This window comes from Rhodnius prolixus, unplaced genomic scaffold, assembly GCF_049639745.1.
Source record: "Rhodnius prolixus isolate KJV_2025 unplaced genomic scaffold, Rpr scaffold_4, whole genome shotgun sequence".
NCBI classification, from domain to species: Eukaryota; Metazoa; Arthropoda; class Insecta; order Hemiptera; family Reduviidae; genus Rhodnius; species Rhodnius prolixus.
Window position 1 is genome coordinate 1,601,589 of NW_027411614.1, and position 22,927 is coordinate 1,624,515.

Below are 22,927 nucleotides of genomic sequence, written 5' to 3' on the forward strand. Positions count from 1 at the left end.
CTGTTTGGTATTAGGACAACTCTTGCTAGGCTGATTTGATAGATATTGGTTCCTATTATGTTGCATAAAACTGTTAGTCTATTACATGTCAAGTGTTCTATTTTTGTGTATCTATTTTAGTGAATTACCTTTAACTCCGCGGCATAGTAGTCGAACTGGTCAACTAGGAGATGTACATTTTAAAGTTGTCACAGCATATTTCAAAATAGTGTGGTCAGAAAAAATAATTGAAGTAATAATAAACAATTCATTTCTCTTCCAAGCCTTCGGGGATTGAAGAATTAACAGGTTCGAACCTTATTATAAATTTGTTGAACATGTTTAGGATTTTGAAGTTTTTTAGGGGGTATTCCTTGTCTTCTTAAACTACCTTCTACTACTGATCTACTAAGATCAGAAACTATGTACTAAACCTATCCAACTAACATCGTAGACTTTAATTAGTTAAAGCAAACACATTTTTTCTGACCGGTTTTTGGATTTTCATCCGTAAATGAACGATATAGTCAAGCTGTGTGAACCAAACCATATTATCAACTATTCAAAAATGGTTATATTGGTTAAATATTTATAAATATATCTTTTACAATTTGTTTCAATTCTTTCACATAAAAAAAGGTCAAGGATTACTGAAATCATTAATGAATAAACTAATAATACAAAACGACTAAATTTATTCAACTATTAAGTATTTTTTAGAAAAAAAAGAAGTAAGAAACAATGATACAACGATTATCCCACATTAGCTTAATATCCCGCATTTTTTTGAAGCATCTGTGAGAATCTGTTTGTTATCAATAACGACACATCTATAAACCTGTCCACACAATTTACAAGGCAAGTTTCAGTCCTGCTGTCCAATTTGCTTCCTGGTTTATCCATACACTTATCCCAACATATATCACTGAATTCATGAATCTAAAACATGGAAGTAAAATGAAGTTATAATGCTTTATAAAAAAAAAGATAAACTAAAATCACAGCTGAATGTAAAATATAACCTGAGCTTGAAGTTTTGCTTTTTCTCTTTCAACAAGTAGAAACTGTTGTAATTCAGCATCTGTTTCTTTTCCGGGCAGACTAGAGGGACTAGTAAGATCGCTGCCTGAATATAAGTCGCTCATATTATTCTAGAAAGTAAACTTTTGTCTTCAATAGTTGTATCACTGTTTCTTAACTGATACGCATGCCTTTATAACCATATTGAAACCTAATAAACTCGATATTATTTTTGAAATCGATAATACTTAATTGCTAGTATCGTTATAATTTAGAATAAGGATAAAACCTTTTGGTTGCTAGCTTACCAAATAGAAAGTCCGAATGAATAAGGAATATATATATATCGTTTAGCAGATAGAAAAATATTGTATGCCCAATCATTTTCCCCTAAATTGTCCCAATTCCACGCCCTTGCTTAGATAACGAAGTAAAAATTTATTTTCAATCGAAATGCAAACTGTGCCTCGCAGAAAGAGAAAAATGTTTTATATAAGTCTATATATTCACTTAATTCTAGATTTACCGGAGTTCTGTTAAGGATACGCTTAAGATACATCTCTATCAGCTATTTTCAGATTCGTAAAAGAGCATAGGAAATGTCACCATCCTTTTCAACATCGTATTAGCACATTGAACAACTTCTGCTTTCGAGTACAGTATTTACTAGATCTGTAAGAATATACTTTTAGCCTTCTTTCTCCTCTAGTCAACACAACCATCCAGATCAAAAAAATGACTTCAGTTGTTCTAGTCAAAGTAACCATACTATCTTCATTTTAAAAATTCGAATATTCATGCCTTTGAGACGTATTGTTCCTATCACTATTAAGTTGCTCATAAGTATTCCCTAATAGATCAATATTGTCCGAATAAATCACAGCTCGAAAATGGTCATCAGTCTGTTCCTTACTAAGGCTCTATGAAAAAAAGGTTTGTTTTTTTTAAGTAAATCAAGGTCCCCTTCTACCTCCTAGTGAGATGTGGGTTGTTGGCTACGTTCTGATTTCTAACCTTCGGTTAACCCACCGAAGGGTTTTTTTGGGTCCCTTAAGGAGAGATGCAGCAGGGCGCTAGGGGACAGCCTCTTCAAATCCTGCTACTTTATAGACCCTAGCACCCAAATTACGGTGACCATTAATTATAAAGCGAATAATTTCGCTGAATATTTCAAGCCATTACCAAACCATTTTTGAGTTGAAAATATGTGCATCAGCGCTTTAATGATAGGCTCAGATGGTATCACTACCTCTTAATACAAACACTTCTTGATGAGGTTGAATTGGATGCAACTATTATTTTCATGAATTTTTGCCTTGAAGAATTTACGAAATTTAGCATAGGCAAGGTTAATCTAAGAGCATAGGCTCCGATTAATCGATTCTTGCTCCAATTTGATCCTTTTGTTAAAGAATTATAATATTAATAAAACCATGTGTATATACATAAAAAAAATATATATTTCGGATTTTTATGGTAACAGCTTAGAAATCTAAATTTATAAAAGAGAAATGCTCTCATTTTCTAAATAAAAAAACTTACATCATAGTTTTTAACTTAAATTAACATTATTTATAAATAAACATTCAATTTTATATTTTATACAAATTTCTTATAATAAACAAATGCTGTGATACTATGAATATTTTTTGAATTTATCAATTTAAATATATGAAATGAATGTCATTAACAACTTGGTTAAAACTGCATCAAAATTACATTTTATTAATACCTAATAAATGCAGTCAAAAAATGAATTATCAATATTGAAAAAAAGTAAAATATTACATCTACATACAATTAATTATTGGTCATCACACACTTTCCAAAATAAAACATGCATTCAATTTAAATAGTAAAGATACTTTTTACAATATATATAATAAAAATAATTTGCTCAGCGATAGCGTGAAAAGTTTAATGTAATAAAATAATTCCTAATAATAATGATAATAATGGAAAATGAATTTAGAGCACGATTATATTTGAACAGAAGAGGTAATCTGATGTAAATATTACGGCTATCAATACGAACGTCATCCTTTATCTGACTTGCCGTTTTGGATTTCTTAAATAGTCAAATACCAAACTCCAGAAATTAAAATGGCACACAAAAGAATAAGCACACCCTTTAAGCCAAAACAATGAGATTATATCCTCGAATACAAGAACAAAGATCACTAGGATTGCAGAGCCATACAAAAAGGCGGAGGACTCGTTCAAGCAATTTTTTTTTTAACTAAACACTTCTATGTCAAAAAAATTCCCTAGGTGTACACTGCATTAATAAAATAGAAGAAAGATCTTTAAAACGAATGTAAGTAGAAGCAAATTCATGGTCGATACTAATGACCAGCAGATAAGTTACTACAGAAGCAACAAGTTGGCACGAAATACGACCCATTTGTTGGGGAAAAGAGGTATACAGATCTGGACTTGCAAAAGAAAGGAATAGAATATTTTTCTCACAATAAGTCAATCATTGTAGTTAAGTACAAGTATAACAACACAGTTCTAACAATCGAGTAAATGTACTAAACGAGAGGACACTAAAAACTAAACGTAAAAAGACCAGGAAAAATCAAAAGCTGAGCAAAAAAAAAAAATGTTCAAGCTGAACACAGATAACATTCATCCTGTTATACCATAATAGCCACAATGTCTTTTTTCGAAAGACCATCTTGCAATGCATTTGTAAGCAATCAGCGCTCCCTAAGACATCATGTAAACTGTATAGAAGATGGTCGGTTTGGTTGGACACAACAAGAATTGAGTATCCTATAACAGAAACTTGCGCGTCTCTTGTACATTTTAATTTTGTCTTTCTTCCACTCTGTGGCCAAGTCGATTACCTTCATAACACTACTGAAATACCCAGGAACATAATAATAATAATAATTCCTTATAAACAAAAATAAATAAAGAATGGAAAATAATACTTATCACATCTATCTATCAATACTATCACATAGGAGATGACCTAATCGTTAAATGTACAAGACAGATATTACTTGGTATGTTATACAATAAAAATTATCTAAGCGCCCTAACAAGATGCCCAGGCACCTGAAATCAAATCAAGAATAAAATATAAATAACAATTTATGGTCATTAAAAAAATAATTTCGTATTTACTTGTATTAAAAAAGAAAGTAATTTATATTATATTGTTTTGATCGCATATCTATATCGTACAGATAAATAATTAATTGTTTGTATACTATAATTAGTTTAATGTTCTCTTAAATATGGTGCTTAAATATGGTAAGAAATTCAATTTATTAATAACAAAAACGTATCGGAGCTTAAAAGTAAACGATTTGTTATTAAAGGACACAAACGCTTTCATGATTGAGAAAGTGGTATTTTCACTTGTATCAAATAGGTCCAAGTGTATTACGATTAAAATTAAGCCTAAAAAAAAAAACTGCTTCCCATTTTAAATGACAAAGCACTTCTGAAATAGAATGTGAGAAAAAGTAAGAGAACGCCTAGCGATCGTGAAGATTTCCAACTTTCCGAGTGAGTCTACACAGAAAATGTCATATTTAAGAGTCATTAAAACAAATTTCATTGACAAATTTTGTGTGTGCATATGTGTGGTATATTTTGTGTGGTCAGTATTAACTAAAAACGGAAAATATATTCGCGAAAAAAATTCAAAGTTACAATTCTATATATAAACAAATTGCTAATATATGTATATCTGTCCCAGGTTAAATAAACCCAGATTATCAACAGTTTAGCTTGTTTACGTTGCTAGGTTAAACTTTGTTAAGCCAACCATTACAACGTAAATAGTAACAACGAACAAACTTTCAATTTATTCATCAAATAGTTTAATATTATTTACAAAAGATTAACTAACAATCTACAATGTTGGCGATACTTACATTCATTTGACCTACTCTTGATAAATATCTATTTCTAATTTGATCTACTGTCTGTGGCTGGGTAACTTCTTCACACTCCTCAGTCTCATTCACAGATTGTCTTCTGAGAAGACTTTCAGTATCCTCATTCGAAGTTCTGAAAGAAACAAATAATAATCTGTTATGAAAAACATTCATGCTATTTTTTCTTACTAGAATTGATACGATTTGTATTAAACATTTTTTAAAAATTAAACGTATAAATTTCAATAAATGTAAATATAGAAGGGCACTACATTTACAAGATTCTTTGGATTTAAGCAACAACAGTTAGCTCCAAGTCTTTTTTTTTCTCCTTTGATCTCATATGGCAATCGACCTTAAATCATATTCTCAGCTAAAAATTGAAGACACTGGGTTTTCCAGAGCTCTTAAGATATCTGTCAGGGCTTTACGTAATTAGCTTAATGTTTAATTACTGGTAGAAGGGGATACATCGTTCTAACTTTGATAAACGATAGGAACTAATAGCTAGAGCTATTAATGCGTGATTTTCAAATTTAGGAATCAAAGACAAAACTGAAATGGAAAATTACTTTTCACTGAATTTTATAAGGTTTGAGTATGAAAAAAGATTGTAGTTTTAATTGCAAACGAAAACTGAATCGATACTTCATTAGTATTGCTGTTCTAAAATCTCTGACAGAGTCAGTCTAGTATGTGACAGAAACGTAGTTTAAATCAAATTCTCTGCACCAAACCCCCATATAAATGGAACCTCCTAGGTGGAAGTGGACTAAGCATTCCTTCAGGCATCTTAGCGTATCTACGGGTATCCCAGCCTAACAACACGAACAAAACTTAACAGATAGCCCAAAAGGGTTAAGTGTTGCTGAAATAATATTGACTATTTGATTTAGCAATTTGGGAAACTCTCTTAGGCTGGAAACATAGTGGAGCGGCGAGCAAAGCGGCGCTGATAGCGAAGAGCGAAGCAACGAAATCAAACACAAGTTAACATATGGGACCGCGCATAGTGGCGAGCAAAGCGAAGATAGAGCAACTCAATCTATTTCTAGTTTTTGTTTTTGCCGCTTTGCTCTTCGCTATCATCGCCGCTTTGCTCGCCGCTCCACTATGTTTCCAGCCTCAGTCTCTGAATAGAGTAATGATCCTCAATATTCATGAATGTTAATTAAGGAGTCATTAAAAAATTAAACAGAATTTAAAAATAAAACATATGGAAACTTCATTAAAATTTTAAATATAGTTTTGATTAAAATGATTATTCTAAAACACATACGCCTTAGAGTTTTCATAAGCGGTTCTTTGGGCAACAGTCATATTCAGTACACCGGTTGTTCTGATGTCGTAGATCCACATTATTAGGGAAGCCATTAAGGAAACTGTAAAGCATAAAAAAATATTACTTTCTTGAGTACAAAAATGTACGAAAAATATGACATTAAAAGTATAAAGTTAGAGTACACTTAATAGAACAATCGCATTAAGATTATTTTTTTTTTTTAGAGAGATTTCTTTTAAACTTACCGAATAGCCACGCCAAAAAGAACATTTCTAAGAGAAGATAACCACCGGAGTCCACAACCATTCCTGCAAGCATGGTAGCCACTGCTAAACCTAAATTCTGCAATGCCTGTGCTCTGTAAATATAAGATATATTTTCAGTTACAAAAGAAATATTTTGTGCTCTTTCAATCGTTTAAGCGAGTATGTTGAAAATAAACTACTACGAATTTTTCATTTAAACATACATATGACAGAAGAAATCGTAATAGATAAAAAAAAGAAAGAACATATGAAAAGATACGAATAAATAAAATAACCTAATAGCATCAATGATTAGCATAAAATTCCTTTTTTTTTTTTTTGGAATAAAATAACAAATTAATTAAATTTACTTGTATTTGGTAAACATTAAACGAGATTCGAGATTAAAATGGAGAAAGACTTATTATGGACATTTTGTGACCTTTTACTAAAGGAATACTATCTGAACTTACATCCCATAAGCGGTGCCCAGCTGATAATCTGGAATGACAAGAGAAATCATCGGCCATAGAGAACTCGCACACATAGAATACGCTAAACCCAAGATCGCCTAAAACGAAAATATTAAATTAATCTTTATAAAAAAGTATTGTATATAATAAACTCGCGTAAAATGATATTTCTTACCATAGCAATAAAAGGATTAAGAAATGTAAATGTCAATAGTAAATGAGCACCAATTGTACATAACGTGGACACAAATACCCAGAATATGTTCCATCCAGTTTTGTCCACCAGAAGTCCTAAAATTGGGGATGCAACCGCCGAAATCAAATATAAGAAACTATTTGCAAAATTTGCTTCAGAACTGCTAAAACCAAATTTTCTAATAAAAAAGACCCTGGAAAACAAACAATTTACTTAAATTTCAGTCATTTAAGTAGAAATGAGTCTTTTATTTTTTTAATATATTTCTTAATACTTCGTTATATTAATAAATTCCAAAGAATTAACTTACTTTCCCAAAGCGATAAACGGAAATATGGCTATATAATAGGCTACACAAATAACAGTAATAAGCCAGAACGCGGGTGAGAAATCTTTCATATCTGTAATACTGACAACTTCTTTGTTGGATTTTTTCGCCTCACCATTATCTCCACTTCTTGCTTTAAAGTCCAAACATGCCAAAAATAAGGCACATAGAAATGATATCACACAAGTGATCGATGCTGAAAAATAAACGGAATTGAAATGTTTTTAAATTGACAAGTATAAACAATTATTCGCAAAAATCACGGCTAGTTAAAAAGAATAACTGTTGTGAGAAGAAGTTACAACTTTTCTTTTAAAGCACTTGTTCCAATTCTATTTCAAGCAAAAAAAAACAAAAATACACCACATAATGTATTTGTCTTAAGTTTCACTGCATAAAAATGAATGTTAGTGGGTTATAGTTAGAACGCTCTAAGATTTTTAGTTAGGTCTGTATTTTGCCCATTTAGTTTCTTTCCACTCTTCTTTCTCGGTCTTATGGACATTGCAAATTAGCCATTTTTCATTGGTCTGTTTTTAAATAGTGGTACCAATCAAAACAATACAGAGAATACTTTATAATCGCACCTGAGAACCCCGAAATAATAATTTTTGTTTTTAGTTTTCATATTGCTATCTTTATTTTTCATACCGATTCTTTTTAGGGGAATGCTGGATTACCTCAAATTTACAGTTACACTACACAATGAACCCATATGGAAACCAACTCTCATCTATAAAGAGCTTTTAACAAATTGAATTAAAAGAAAGTTATGTATATATCTACAACAATTTAAATAAAAAAAAAACTTGAAGCAGTATTTATTTTATTTGTAAAAATATTAAATTTACAAAACCGTACAATTAACTGACCTACTAGCAAAGTTACTCCAAGTGCTTCTCGTCCTTTAAAATACTGATTTATTAGATCATATAAATGTCCCATTGTAATAAAATTAACAGCAGATCCCACTCTAGCAAAACTGAGTTGAAGACCAAATATCATATTCAATTCTCTGCCCTTAAACCAAAGTACTGCATAATAATTTTGAGCTACTGCCAATGATTCACCACCTATTCTGTTGATACAATGACATTACAAATAATAATAGACACTTGAATAATCCGTAAACAAATTAAATCATCCTTAAACAAAAAACAAAACAAACTTACCCAAAGACAAGTCTTCCAAGTAACATCACATTAAAAGAATCTAAAAGAGATCCAAGTGCAAATATTAGCTGTCCAATAAATACTATTAGAGCGTACAGTACAGTTCCAATTCTGATGCCAAATATCCTAAAAAAATAAAAATTCAATACACAAATAAAAAATAAAAAATCCAAATTTTTTCTAAATTAAAATAAACCTGTCAATTAAGAACCCTCCAACAAAACAGAGAATTGTGTTTGGCCAGGAATAGAAGGAATATAAATATGAAAATTGTGTAGTAGATAACATCATATCTTTGGTAATTAGATCTTGTAATGCTCCAGGATTGTCAAAACAAAAATAAGACCCTAAACAAAAATAATAACAATATGCTTCTATTAAAAATAATTATGTATACAAAAAAGTATTACAACGAAAACATACCAAATCCTAGGAAGCACATGAAAAATAAAGCTAAATATCTTATGCATCTTCCTCTTGGAGAACATATTCCTTCATCTCCACCACCTCTGAACTCAGTTTCGGCTGAAAAATCTGAATCTCCATCTTCAATAACTGGGTCCATCGTTTTTTTTTGTTTTTGTGGGGGGTTAACCAAAATTATATAAATTAACGAGAGATCTGCTGCTTAATCCGCAAAATTCAATCTATAACTAGTTTTTCGAATAAGGGCATATTCATTTATGTTGCTAGATTAATTAGAACACTTATTGCAAAGCAATACATACATAAAAACACAAAATAAGTAATTCTGCCACCCACACTAGTCCTAGGAATTAACAAAGCAACAAACACTACTCACTCATCACTATTCCTCCGCGTCTATCCCCACCAGAAGATAGCTCCTTGTTGACACACAAATCAGCTGATAAGATATGTTTCAGCTGATAGGTAATTATGAAGTATGAGGTATGTTATGTATATGTATATGATGCATGTACATGTACACTCTACACTCACACTGCACTATATCGATATACACTACAGCACATATATCGAGCACGTTAGGTTATGATCGAATCTCAACATCTAGCGTGCAACAGAGTAGAAGGTTACTTATTGACAGCTTTCTTGCCTTCCAGTGTCCACATTACTGGAAGACTACGGGAGTGATCTATTCATTTGCTGAATTCTCCGTTGAATCAATGAAAAGGCCACCTCAAATTCCTTTTACAATCAACAGTAGGCCTAAAAGAGCCTATCATCCACATCCAGTTCGTCCAAATTTTACTTCTCTTGAATGCCAAAGAAAGTCATTGCCCATATTTAGAGTAAGAAAGAAGTAAGTACATTTTTGCCATTTCATTATTGTAAAAAAAATTGTTTTTATTATTGGTCTTATGAGATGTTGAGCTGAACATTTTTTTATTAGGTTATTAATGGAAATTGAGAAACATAAGACAATAATTCTAATAGGAGAAACGGGTAGTGGTAAGACTACGCAAATACCACAGTATATCCATGAATTGAAAATGGAAAGTGATGGTATTGTCGGAATTACACAGGTATTATATTGAATGATGTTTTATTGATTGGTTTTTGCTCTTAAGTAATTGATCTAAGGTCCTTTTTTGCTTTCTATGTAATAATTAGCCCCGAAGAGTTGCTGCAATTACTGTGGCACAAAGAGTTGCACAGGAAATGGGATGTGGTTTGGGTGACGAAGTTGGTTACAGTGTGAGATTCGAAGATGTAACATCTCCACAAACGAAAGTGAAATATGTTACCGATGGGATGCTTTTGAGGGAAGCAATGAAGGGTATTTATTTCAAATTTAAAAGTTAAGTACTTCGTTTTTGCTTCTTAAATTATTTTTAAAATATTTCCAGATGAAACGTTAAAATCTTATAGTTTTATTATTCTTGATGAAGCCCATGAAAGGACGATTCATACGGATGTTTTATTTGGCATTGTTAAAGAAGCTCAAAAGAAAAGAATCGCCAGCAATTTAAAACCGTTGAAGGTATATTTTAATTTTTACAATTGATTCTTAATAATGAAAAAATCTACGTTAATTTTAATTGCAGAATGTAATAACAAGTAAGGGTAGAAGGGGCCAGAGCAAAGGCGCCGAGCAGGAGTCACACAAATCAATCATTAATGACTATCGAAAAAACAATCCGTGAAAAATTACTTTTGAGATATCAAAATCAGGGCTTAAAAAGTCGCCTGCCCTTTTCTTCCTGAAGCATACACAACTTCTTGATTTGATTAAAATTATTTTTCAGATTATTATAATGTCTGCGACGATGGACGTAGATCACTTTAGTAAATATTTTGATGACGCTCCCATTGTGTATATCGAAGGTCGCCAATATCCAGTTGAAGTACGTCACACAGCAGATCCTCAGGATGATTACAATTATACATGTCTTGTTACAATTTTCCAAATCCACAAAGAAGCGCCAGCAAAGTAAAATATATTTTGGTTTTAATAACTCATTGAAATTAATAACTCAGATAGTCATAAAACTATTATTATTTTTGCAGACATGATATTTTGGTTTTTTTGACGGGGCAAGAAGAAATTGAAGCTATGACTGCCAGAGTTCGATCAATAGCTAAGGTAACAGTTATTAAAGCTAAATTATTTTTTATTTATTAAATGAAATAACAATTTCAAAGGAACTATTTGACAAATTTATAAATAGGATCCACTTTGCCCTGGGCCGGCTTTAAAAGTATATCCACTTTATGCAGCGCTGGCTGCTTCGAAGCAGCTGGAAGTTTTCCAACCCTCTACACAAAGCACACGGAAAGTCATAATAAGCACTAATATTGCGGAAACGTCTGTTACGATTAGTGGAATAAAATTCGTCATCGATAGTGGAATGGTTAAGCAAAAGTAATGATAAATTATTCAATTCTATTCTGCTATTGATTACCAAAAATTCTGCATAATATGTAAGAAGTTTAATTTCAGGATTCATCATCCCACTACTGGCCTTGATGTACTTAAAGTGCATAAAATTTCTCAGGCCCAGGCTTGGCAGAGAACAGGGCGAGCTGGACGGGAGACTGCCGGTATCTGTTACAGAGCTTATACGAAATTAGTAAGTTTCAACTTGTTTCATCAGTATTTTTCTTATTTTTATATAATTGAAGGGTCGCCCATCAATATCTTTAATCGTTTGTTAATACAATTTGTTTTTCAAATGTGAAGTGCTGCCTCTTTACGTATTATATTAAGCTATTATATTATATTGCTGCCTCCATTAAATTTTCCACTTAGCCGTCAGAACTGCGACTTTATTAGGCTTTGGAATCTAGAGGGATGCTTTTCAGCAAAACTTGAGTACATTTTTTTCTCCCTGAAGAGCTCTTTTAACTGAAAACGTGCTGTTTCCTTTTCTGTTTGATAAAATTTACCTGGCTATTCACTGCCTGGCCATAAAATGCATATTCTTCTTCAGTGACCAGTAAGAGGGCCTTTAGGTCAATCGTTTACCCAAGTTACCATTTAAGATTAGTTATGAAATAAGTGTAGATTTCTGTCTTATACTTTCCACCTACTTACTAGTTACTGAGCCTGTACTTTGGCAGCTACACGTTTGAAAAATTGAAAGAAGCCAAAGTGGAGGGACCAATCCAAGAATAATAGTTTGGTAAATCATGGTCGCAGCTTTTCAGTCAGAGTTAGCTGTAATAATTATCAGTGCTATTTTGGTCGATCATACATTTATACGTAGGGTACAATTAATCCCAGTGTCGTTTCTTTGAAAGTTAAACGACATGAGTCACTGGTTACTTTTTACTTAATTCTACTTTTATGTGTCCTATAAATCCTAACAAGAGTAGATTTTAATTATACGATACTTTGAACTAAAAAAGGTACAAAACATTGAATGGCAGCAGTTGATCTGTCACCTCGATTCTTTTATACTTTTGAGTGTTATCCAAGCACCAATCCGCCATGATATCCGCACAAATCCAATACAAGAATTGAATTCAAAAGCCACATCATTGACTGAGAAATAACATTACTTCTCATCAGATTTACAATATTATGGTCTAAGTAATCATTGCTATAAACACTGCCTAAAATTCTGTAGTCAATGTGGGGTTTCTGAAATGTCACATAAACATAACTGACAAAAGTTTCTTAAAAAATAAAAGTAAAAAAAAAAATTTCATCATAATTATATCTTTCAGGATTTTGATTCAATGGTAAAGAATAGTGTGCCTGAAATTTTAAGAAGCAATCTGTCGAGTGTCATTCTTCAATTATTAGTCCTCAAAATTAACTGTTTGAATTTTGATTTTCTGGATAAACCTCCAAAAGAGGTAAGATTTCAAATTAAACTAATTTCGAGATATATATTTTTTTTAAATTAATAAATGTTAATTAAATTTAAATTTTTAAAAGTTAATTCTAGAAGGGTTAGAACAACTTAAGGCTCTTGGTGCAGTGGTGATTGGTGACGATGGACCGCAATTAACTTCTTTAGGCAAACAGATGGCACTATTCCCTCTTGAACCAAGATTCAGTAAAGTTATCTTGTCAGCCAATGAATTTGGTTGTTTGTAAGTAGAAAAACAGAATTTTCTTAGTAGCATCTTAATTGGTGGTGAATGAAGACAAATGCTAAGTTCAAAACATAGAATTCGTTTACACATTCAGGAAATCACTTCTTAAAAATACGTTACATTAGAATAAAATCAAAAGTTTGAACTAAAAGAATTACCGAAACTTAACTAAAATTATAGTAATTACTATATACAATTTATAAATGAAAGTGAACTCTTTCATGACTTCCTTTAACTACAAATTTCGACGATTTTCCAGCTACGATTTTTTAAAACAGTAAGTCTTCTTTCATCAAAATACCCTAAAAGGAATTTTCATAGAAAATTATTCTAATAACATTTTTAGATCTAATGTGTCTAATCGTAGAGTATACGAAGCTAAGAGAAAATCTTAGGGGCCACTTTAAAAAAAAAAAAAAATTCCAGAAAAGTGAAAAAAATCTAGAAAAAGTAAACCGTTTAATAAAATACTTTCTGATGTGGAATTGTGACAAATACGGTATCTTTCCAAGTCATTTATCTACTCTACATCATTTAAATACATAAAGATTGTAATGTTTATTAACAAAGGGAAGTTTTTAGTGAAATATTCATTTTTATTTGTTTCTTTTCAGGGAAGAAGTGTTAAGCGTAATTTCTGTATTATCAGGTGAAAGTATTTTTGTAAACAACTTAGCGAAACGTGATGAAGCTGCAGCAGCAAAGTCCAAATTCGCATCGTCTTATGGTGATCATGTCACTTTACTGAATATATTTCGAGGATACAAAAATACCCCTACAAAACAAGTGAGTATTTCTGAAAGAAAAATATTAAAAACCATTTACATTTAGAAGTATATCTAAAGAAAAAAAAAAACATATATTTTAGGCATGGTGTTACGAAAATTTTTTAAGTAGTCGAAATTTAGAATATGCTACTAAAGTGAGAAAACAACTGGGAGATATATGCCGTAAATGTAATATCTCCGTGTCATCTTGTGGTCAAGATTTTGATGCTCTTAGACAGTGCCTTCTCACTGGATTCTTTATGAATATAGCTGAACTTCAAAGAGATAAAAAATATATAACGGTAAGTAACGAAGATTCATGTTATTGATTTTTATTTCATAATAAAATTGTAAATCAATGAAGCCCAACTGTTAGGGTAATCAACGAAAAACATACATGATGTATTCAAGATCACGTTAATAAATTTAAAAGTCTCAAGTCAACTGTCTTAAGGGATTGTAAGTCATCTAAAAAAGAGGCAAGTTCAGTGTAGTGTAATGAGGATTGTAATTTTTTGATATCTGTGAGTAATCTTGTATTTATTAGGACTATGATTTAATTTATTAGTCCAACTTTAGGCTGCGCCCCTTAGAGAAATGTAAGTAACAGAGATTTGGATACTAGTAACAAAACTTCTGGCCGCCAAAAGGAATGTTTAGAGAAAGGCAAAGTTAAAAAAAAGAAAAGAAAAAGCAATTAGTATATTTAATGTATAATGTGCTTCAAAAGATAAAGAGTGAGAGAGCTTGACTGAAGTGGGCTTAAAGAAAGCGCTTTAAAAGCTAAAGCAGTTAGGAAAGGAACATTAGAAGAGGGATTGAGGAAAAATTTAAGAATTTAGGCTATTAAAAAAAAAGTGCTTGTGCTTCTCTCCGAGAGTCACTTAGTTTGAAAAATTAACCTTTTTAAAGTAACATATTTCGATAAAAGTTTAAGTTTTATTCAAATAATGTAATTCATTCGTTCAATTTATAGTTAATATAATATTGTTTTTAAATTTAATTACAGATTGGCACTAGACAAACAGTGGGCATACACCCATCATCGGTGTTACATGGATCTTTACCGCAATTAGTAATGTATAGTGAATTGGTGCAAACTGGTAAATGTTACATGCGATATGTGACTCCCATCGATCCAGAATGGCTACATCGTATCTCGCCAATGAATCTGAAATTAATCAGCTTAACTGTAGACTGAAAAGAATCTGTAAATATTTCTGGCTTATTGTACATTTCAAAATCAAGATATGCGATTATTTTGATGTTAAGATTTCTGTATAATTTTTTTAAAATTAAATTTGTTAATGTTAGCAGTTGGACCGGTTGTAAGCCTGTGGTTTCAGGTCGAAAGCCAGGTTTACTGCCACTTTAATATTTTTTTTGCCGTCTTGTGATCGACAGTATTATCTTTAGTGGAAAAAAAAGAATTAAAATGTCCGGGCGCCAATAATCACAGGTGTTGACGCACCTTAAATTAAAATATATATATATTTAATGTAAATACCTTTTACAAGAAAAAAAAAATGTATTAATTGGGCGTTTTTGTTTGTTTTGTTAATTTTTGTTTGAATACCTATGTTATTTATTTATTTCATATAGTTCAAAACATGGTCAAAATCAGTCCCTGTATCCTGCTTAGAAGAGATGTTACAGAGATTCTTCTAACCCATCCAAATAATCTTGCTTCTTTTCTAATTCAGACCTATTTTGCTAAATGCTCATTTCACTCCGTTCTTTTCAGGAGACATTAATGAAGGAGTTAATCAGCTGTCTTATCCTTAAAAAGGATGCATAAAAACATAATCCTTGTATGTTATGCAGATTTCTTTCTGGAGAAAGTGTTGAGCAGGTTTGGATAGCTAATTTCTTTTTTTTTTTAATTATCCTATGATTACTCACTTTTTTAATAAAAACAAAATATAAATAATATGATTACGCTTTATTGTCAAGAAAACATTCCAAAAACTTAATTTATTAAAATAACGTCCCTTTTTTAGTTACAATTAAACACAATAAATAAGTTATTTATAACATTAAAAACCGTTTCTAGATGGTGTTGCCAAAATTGTAAAAAAAGTGCAAAGTGCCATGATTTTTAATAAAAAAAAAAAAGCCAATATCAAAGGCAAGAAGTGTCCAGAAGTATTGATGCAAGTAATTCTTTATCTTTTAGAGCATTTGCAACCTCTTTTTCATCCCATTGCATTGAAACCTGAAAAATGTTTAATTATTGTTTAGTTTCCAATAGGATTTACGATCATAAATGATGAGTTTGGTAATAAATTACTAAACTTGTTTTACTCACCTTAGATAATCTATTCTGTGTTTTTCCATTTATTTTGATTACTCCACGTGATTCAGCTAACTGTGCTAATGATAGAAATTCGGACAGACCTAATGCGCTAAAATTTCGTTTTTCGCAAACTTTCTTGTAGGTTTCATGTAGCTGTAAATTTAAAATTAGAAAGTTAAAAAAACTTGGGACGATATTTTAGTAGTACAGAAAATATAGTGAAGTTATATAGTATAATCTTTAGCGCTGGACATATTAGGTTTAATTCACTTTTTAGCATGCCTTCTCTCTAATTCTAATGGATATTCAAATTTATAAACGGGGTGCGCCCCACATTACGTCAACCACTACACCATAGAACTGACTGGCTCCTAGCGCACATTGACATAAATGATTTTTACGATAAAATCTTCAACTCATATTTTTGTACATGAACTTCTTAATAAATTAATTTTTGTACACGAAACTACATTCACTTGTATTAATGATGATGAGGATGTAGTAGGATACTATACAAGACGACTTTTGATACAATTGGATACAACGCTTTATGTGACAAAACATTATTTTTATAATGAGAAAACCAAAAGTAAAAATCTGTTAAAGGACTCAACTTACAGTTTATGAGGAAACAAAAAGAAGATGACTGTCAAAGAGATAAGGAAGAAAAGAAGCAAAAACTATCAAACATACCTTTCCTACAGTTAATTCTTTGGATTTAGATTGCTGTCTAATAAGTAAGGCAGTGCAAATTAACAATTTTTGTTGAATTGGAAACGGCTCACTAGTTGTGTTCTTTGAATCGGATATTAAAGTTGCCGAAGTGCTATACACGTTGTTTACAACAGTTAAAACTTCTTCTAACGTCACTGATTTTCCATCTGAAATGATAGAAATTTCAATAATATAATACGAATAAGTAATGCCAGAATTACTCCGTCACCCAAAAATGCTTGTTATAAGCTTTCATCAAAATGCTTAAAATTTTATCAAATACCTTTTTCATTATTACGAGCTAACTCTATAACTCTTCTAGCAAGGTCCAGGGCTCTTCTAATATCGCCAGATATTGCAGCTAGTTTACTCGCTAATAACTGTAGTGCTCCACCAGTTAAAACACTTTCTACTCCTACCTATAACAATTTTTTTTCAAATAAACAGTCGTGACTTCTTATTTATTTGAAAGTTGCAACTGTTAAAGCAGTATTGTGATCAAGAGTGATGTTAGAAGAGTCATCACCCAACGATACTCAATCGCATTATTTATTTGCTTGGCCTCCATTGCCAAGAAATCGCGTGAGAAGCACTGCTTCAGACGATAAATAGGATTTTTTGGAAGATGCAAGAAAGAAATGTGATGAATCATAGGATTTAAGAGTCCACAGACATAAGAATGAAATTTTGTAGAAGATAACTGAGGTACTAGATAAATAGTACAGTAGATCATAAAGAATGGCTTTAATTTTTTTATTATGAAGCATTGGCTATCCGCCAAAGAATTATAGACTGTAAAGATTGAAGGCGTATATATTAAAATGCTTGATAAGCACTAATGTGAACAAAGGCCTTGCATCTCCTTTGTCTGAGTCCCGAGAGAGTTGGAAATTTCACCTACTCTCCGTCTAATGCCACTTCTTCAAAACAGACTCGCCCAGGCAGAAGAACCGACTTCTGCGTATGAGCTACGCAGTTTTAACTGCAATGTACGTGCGCGCCTGCACTGGTATTTTAGCCTTACACTCAAGGAGCCAAGAGCCGCATTAGGCTGGCGAGATGCAGTTTGCCGACCAACGACCTAAGTCGACGAGAAAATCCACATTTAATAAAACAAAAATGAAAAAAATTATTTTCTTACCTCTGTTAATCTTTCCTTTAAAATATCTATAATTTGTTGCTTTGAATAAGGTGCAAATGGTACTAAAACTGGTTGAAAATTAATTTTAGCTTTTAATCTTGGTAAAACTCTATCAGTAAGATCCAAAGCGTTAGCAATCCCAACAAGTACAATATTTGAATCAGGTATCAATGGCCATTCAAAAATTGAATATAGTGTAGATTGCCTCTTACTTTCCAACTGGTCAATTTCATCAAGAATTAGCAAACTGTAACAAGCAAACTTTTTTTGTAATTATAAATGCAATATAACTGCAACTGAAATTATCAATTTCTATCGTCAAATATACTCACATCATTTTGTGATTCGATGAAAGATAACTGTATATTCCACTCTGAAATGTTTTTTCCGTTCTTCCTTTCAATTTCAAACCTAATTCGTCAGCAACTCTCTGATACACTGCATTAGATGATTTCACTCCAGCACAATTTATGTATACAGTTTTAAATCCTTTAGAAATCTAAGAAGAAGAGTGCATAAATTTTCATTAGATACAGTTTTCTTTAAATGACTAATTTTGACAAATACTAAAAACAAAAATACCTTGGGAAGTTGTAAAATGTAATTTAGACAAGCAGTCTTGCCGGTGCCTGGAGGGCCAGATATATACAATGTGGAAGATTTTTTGCTATCTAAACTCTCATAAAATATGGATGAAATTTTTTCAATCTGATCTTCACGACCAGGCAACTTCGAAGGAACCGTGGAGTGAAGTGCTTTTATGGCCGAAGAAAGCAATAATTCTAAAAGAAAAAAAGTTCAATGTTTGATTTTCTAAATGTTAATATTTGGCCATCTCTTCACTAATAAATTAATTATTTACCATTACTTGAGGTTTTTAGCCCAGGCTCTTGTTTAGGTGGACTGCATTCGGCATTTTCATCTGCTAAAAATTACCAAATTTTTAAATTAAATTCTTTTTGAATATTTTACATTAACGGAATTCTATGGTTATTAAAGATTTAACTGATTATGTACAAAATAAACCACTGAGATAACAAAGAGGGTCGGGCTCTAGGGTTTCAAAGAGTTATATCCTGTATATATAATCCTACAGAGGCAAGTAAAACAACTTATGAGACTGGAGGACTAGCTTGGCTACAACATCCAGAATCTCAACAAGCACAATGCAGTAATCCAAACACATCTCCACTAGGCAATGTTGGCCAGGGATACAGTATTTAAGGAAACCAAAATCAAACTATTGGAGAACTTTTTATTATCACGTACCAGTGAGTTAATGTGGCACAGAAGGTAAATTAACTTACAGCACACAATTGGCAGAAAAAAGGATGCAAATTGGAACAGCTTTGGGATATGAATACCAGGCTTATATCTCCCTAAAACTGCACCAGATAAATTGCCAACATAAGTCGTAATAAGAGGAAAAAATTTTGACTAACACAACAAACATCAATTATCAAAATTAAATTTTTAACAATTTGATTATTTTGAAAAAGTGAATTAAAATTGTAGTTCTGGCGGATAGCTTTCAGAAAAACAAATAATATCCACAAAAATAAAGAACGAAGTATGTTCTCAATTATAATTCAACTTAATATCTCTTCGTATAGTATAAATAAATATAATTCACAAATGAATATCAAATTACCTTGAAGCGAGGTCCGTTTCAGAAGTCTTTGTCCATTTCTCTCTTTAATAGGTGATCCGTCATACTTTATTTTAATTGGGGATTTAGTATGTTTTGCACAGGTAATTTCTTCATGAGAATTTTCTTTTTCTTCTTGTTTTTTAGTAATGAGTGAACTAGATTTTCGGTGTTGAAAAGGAATTGTTGTCTGAAGTTTTGACATTTTTGCCACTTGTCGAATATGTTAATAAATTATCGTAAATTTGAAATACTTATAAGATACTTATAGAAACGGTTCCAAAGAATTATGAAGGACAATGACAAGTTCTGTAACCTAATTCTATTGTTCTTTAAAATAAAAAAAGCGGGATAGCTTGCCGGGCCCGCCATATCAATATACTATTGACTATCGATTGTATAAATCGAAACAATCATCACAAGATTATGAAGTAAATTGCTTTTGTGATTGAATTTACAATTTTCATGTTTTCAAGCATAGTTATACCATTAACTATTGAATTAGCTATGCGGTTAGCGTATTGGATTCTCACGCGGAGATCCCGGGTTCGAATCCAGCCGTTGGCCCTTAGATTTTCTTTTTCTGGAAGCTTCTTACAGCTCTGTCCAGTTTTGGACAGTGTTGTCTGTAACAAGAGGACACTGTCCGGAGGCCGGCAGTGCACTGGAAAAAGCTCCTGGCGCCAATAATCTCAAATGTTGACGTATCATTTTATAATCATTAATAATAAAAAGAAAAAATTATGAATGTTGAGATTACCGAATAATCTTAAATTTATTTTGGGTAGAAATAGTAACTTTGCTTACTCTTATTCCAGACCAGTATTTTATCCTGTTTATGTTGAGGAATACATACTACGAGAAAAAAAATATGATCATTGAATTAAACTATCAGAAATTTAGAATATCGAATAACGAAGAGGTCGCAGGGATTTCGCTTTTGAGCGTCAGGGTTCTCTAGTCGCGGACGCCTGCTACTAATACCTAAAATTGGGCCAATGTGAGGGGGAGCCACTTACGCGATACCTGCCAAAAATGGTTAAGGCTCTTACAACCGAAGTAGAAGTGTAGGAAGTGGGCCGTTCAAGGGGATCCATTACAATGTTTGGAGCTTTTGGGCTTTAGAGGAAGTTAGAAGTATTATACGTAACAGAAATCAATCACAAATCGAGGCAAAAGGCATTATAGCTGGAGATTGATCCTTTATCAACTTAGAAAAACCCTTTGCCAAGGTGTATGTCCATTTTTTTTTTCAGAGCAGTTCTTCCTTTATTTCCTCCTCCTCATTTTCTGTGCCCTTTTTTGGTTATCAACACGTTCTAGTCCTAGCTCTTGATAAACTTTCTTTGTAGCTAGGGCATAGGTCAACTCATAATAACTTATTTTAAATATAAAATAACAAATACCTACACCCTAAATTAGGTTAACTAAAAAAACATGTGTATATACCAGAGTTGGGCAAAAACTTAATCAATTAAAAAACAATTGAATTAAACCGAAATTTAATTTTAATCATGATTAAAATTAAAAATTTAATCGGCCAAAATTAGTTGATTAAAATTAAATTCACTTTTAATTTAGTCGGAATTTAATCAATTAAAATTTTTAATCATAACTAAAAATTAAGATTAAAATTAAAATTAATCATAATTTTTAATTGATTGAATTAAATTCCAAATTTAGTTTTAATCACTTTGGACGATTAAATTTTTTAATTTAATCAAAATTTGAGAGATTAAATTTTTAAAACCAAACATTGCCAATGGTTAAACCAGAATCGGACCAATGCATCTTTATTCCGCCTAGCTGGTGTCTCTTCTCTATCAATATTATCACCTTTTCCAAACTTGACACCTTCATTCTACCATTCTGGTGTCTCACCTGTACTATGTTGGTGACTCTCAAGACATATATAGGACCACCTTACACTCACATTTAACCATGTTTAACACTCACTAGACTCAGATAGGACCACCTTACACTCACATTTAACCATGTTTACCACTCACTATACTTAGATAGGACCACCTTACTCTCACATTTAACCATGTTTACCACTCACTAGACTTAGATAGGACCACCTTACTCTCACATTTAACCAAGTTTACCACTCACTATACATAGATAGGACTACCTTACACTCACATTTAACCATGTTTACCACTCACTATACTTAGATAGGACTACCTTACACTCACATTTAACTAGTTGGCGACTCAATAGACTTATGAACAGGGTGACCAGAGTTATGTGTTCCACCCACTTTTTTTTTAAACGGCGGGAAAATTCAAAAAAATAGAAAACACGTATTTAATCAAATCTAGTTTCTTTCAGTAATTGGCCCAATTTCACTCTGAATAAGAGAATTTGTGTATATATTGGGACATTCGAGGACCTACACATTATGAGCTTTTAAAACCGAACGAAAAGCTAAATTCGGAGAAGTATTGTTAGCAAATGCATAATTTAAAAACAGCAGTCCAAGAAAAAAGGCCGGCGATGTTCAATAGGAAGAACATCATACTGCATCATGATAATGCCAGGCCAAATGCTGCTTTAAAGACTCGTCTAAAAATTGCAGAACAAGGCTGGAAACTATAGTTATTTTGTGCACAGATCTATAATTTTAGAAGATATAAAGCAGTGGTTCTTAACCGGTGTTCCGCGAATATGGTCCAAGTGTTCCGCGAAATTTCAATTTTAAATGTATTGAAATTTAGAAACTTAGAAAAGATACGAAAACAAAAAATTGTTCCTTTTTTTTTTAATTTGAATTTAATTTTAAGTTCTTGCTAAATACCAAATTTCAAATTATTTAATCTTAGTGTTCCGCGAAAAAAATATATACATATAATTGTGTTCCGCGTCTATGAAAAGGTTCTGAACCACTGATATAAAAAGTTGAAAATTTTTTGGGTCATGAAATTCTGTAAAATTATGGCCTTTCTATATCTTCCTCTGTGAACCACGTATTGATATGGAATTTTGTTCTCTTGTACAATTTGTTTTTCTCAATTATAAACTATAGTTATTTTGTGCACAGATCTAAAAATGTAGAAGATATAAAGGGCTGAAAATTTTTTGGGTCATGAAATTCTGTAAAATTATGGCCGTTCTTTATCTCCCACTGTGAACCACGTATTGGTATGGAATTTTGTTCTCTTGTACACTTTGTTTTTCTCAATTATAAACTACAGTTATTTTGTGCACACATCTAAATAGGTAGAAGATAAAAAGGGTTGA

The 22,927-nt window shown here is 31.8% G+C and overlaps 4 protein-coding genes across 9 annotated transcripts; 1 reads left to right on the forward strand and 3 right to left on the reverse strand.

Annotated features, from left to right (window-relative positions):
* The first annotated feature begins 145 nt into the window (after positions 1–145).
* On the forward strand, positions 146–15,425 carry ath (ATP-dependent RNA helicase DHX33). 3 transcript variants are annotated; one of them, XM_074130637.1, is made up of 14 exons: positions 146–288; positions 9,674–9,873; positions 9,964–10,096; positions 10,185–10,350; positions 10,421–10,554; positions 10,820–11,004; positions 11,082–11,157; positions 11,243–11,436; positions 11,515–11,644; positions 12,744–12,875; positions 12,958–13,115; positions 13,733–13,904; positions 13,987–14,187; positions 14,895–15,425. In XM_074130637.1, exons 2-14 carry the CDS (start codon positions 9,737–9,739, stop codon positions 15,084–15,086), a joined length of 2,010 nt encoding a protein of 669 aa, XP_073986738.1. In that variant the 5' UTR covers positions 146–288; positions 9,674–9,736; the 3' UTR covers positions 15,087–15,425. The 3 variants fall into 3 exon arrangements, with proteins under 3 accessions (XP_073986738.1, XP_073986737.1, XP_073986736.1); XM_074130636.1 differs by lacking the exon at positions 146–288 and adding an exon at positions 9,474–9,500; XM_074130635.1 differs by lacking the exon at positions 146–288 and having other exon boundaries at positions 9,509–9,873.
* On the reverse strand, positions 658–1,214 carry Tim8 (translocase of inner membrane 8). The gene is made up of 2 exons (XM_074130648.1): positions 1,002–1,214; positions 658–918 (listed from the first exon to the last, which is right to left on the reverse strand). The coding sequence occupies exons 1-2, from the start codon at positions 1,122–1,124 to the stop codon at positions 748–750; spliced, it is 294 nt and encodes a 97-aa protein (XP_073986749.1). The 5' UTR covers positions 1,125–1,214; the 3' UTR covers positions 658–747.
* LOC141455520 (lysosomal dipeptide transporter MFSD1-like) lies at positions 2,804–9,457 on the reverse strand. Of its 3 annotated transcripts, none has more exons than XM_074130639.1 (12): positions 9,320–9,457; positions 9,015–9,244; positions 8,788–8,938; positions 8,592–8,717; positions 8,292–8,497; positions 7,402–7,615; positions 7,071–7,284; positions 6,896–6,993; positions 6,423–6,535; positions 6,175–6,277; positions 4,893–5,028; positions 2,804–4,065 (listed from the first exon to the last, which is right to left on the reverse strand). In XM_074130639.1, the coding sequence occupies exons 2-12, from the start codon at positions 9,154–9,156 to the stop codon at positions 4,033–4,035; spliced, it is 1,536 nt and encodes a 511-aa protein (XP_073986740.1). In that variant the 5' UTR covers positions 9,157–9,244; positions 9,320–9,457; the 3' UTR covers positions 2,804–4,032. The 3 variants fall into 3 exon arrangements, with proteins under 3 accessions (XP_073986740.1, XP_073986741.1, XP_073986739.1); XM_074130640.1 differs by having other exon boundaries at positions 9,015–9,238; positions 9,320–9,426; XM_074130638.1 differs by having other exon boundaries at positions 9,015–9,387.
* A 383-nt stretch (positions 15,426–15,808) lies between the features above and the next one.
* Cdc6 (Cell division cycle 6) lies at positions 15,809–20,044 on the reverse strand. 2 transcript variants are annotated; one of them, XM_074130642.1, is made up of 9 exons: positions 19,688–20,044; positions 18,899–18,958; positions 18,619–18,818; positions 18,369–18,535; positions 18,037–18,283; positions 17,179–17,314; positions 16,875–17,062; positions 16,194–16,334; positions 15,809–16,100 (listed from the first exon to the last, which is right to left on the reverse strand). In XM_074130642.1, exons 1-9 carry the CDS (start codon positions 19,887–19,889, stop codon positions 16,008–16,010), a joined length of 1,434 nt encoding a protein of 477 aa, XP_073986743.1. In that variant the 5' UTR covers positions 19,890–20,044; the 3' UTR covers positions 15,809–16,007. The 2 variants fall into 2 exon arrangements, with proteins under 2 accessions (XP_073986743.1, XP_073986742.1); XM_074130641.1 differs by having other exon boundaries at positions 18,899–18,961; positions 19,688–20,042.
* Positions 20,045–22,927: the final 2,883 nt, after the last annotated feature.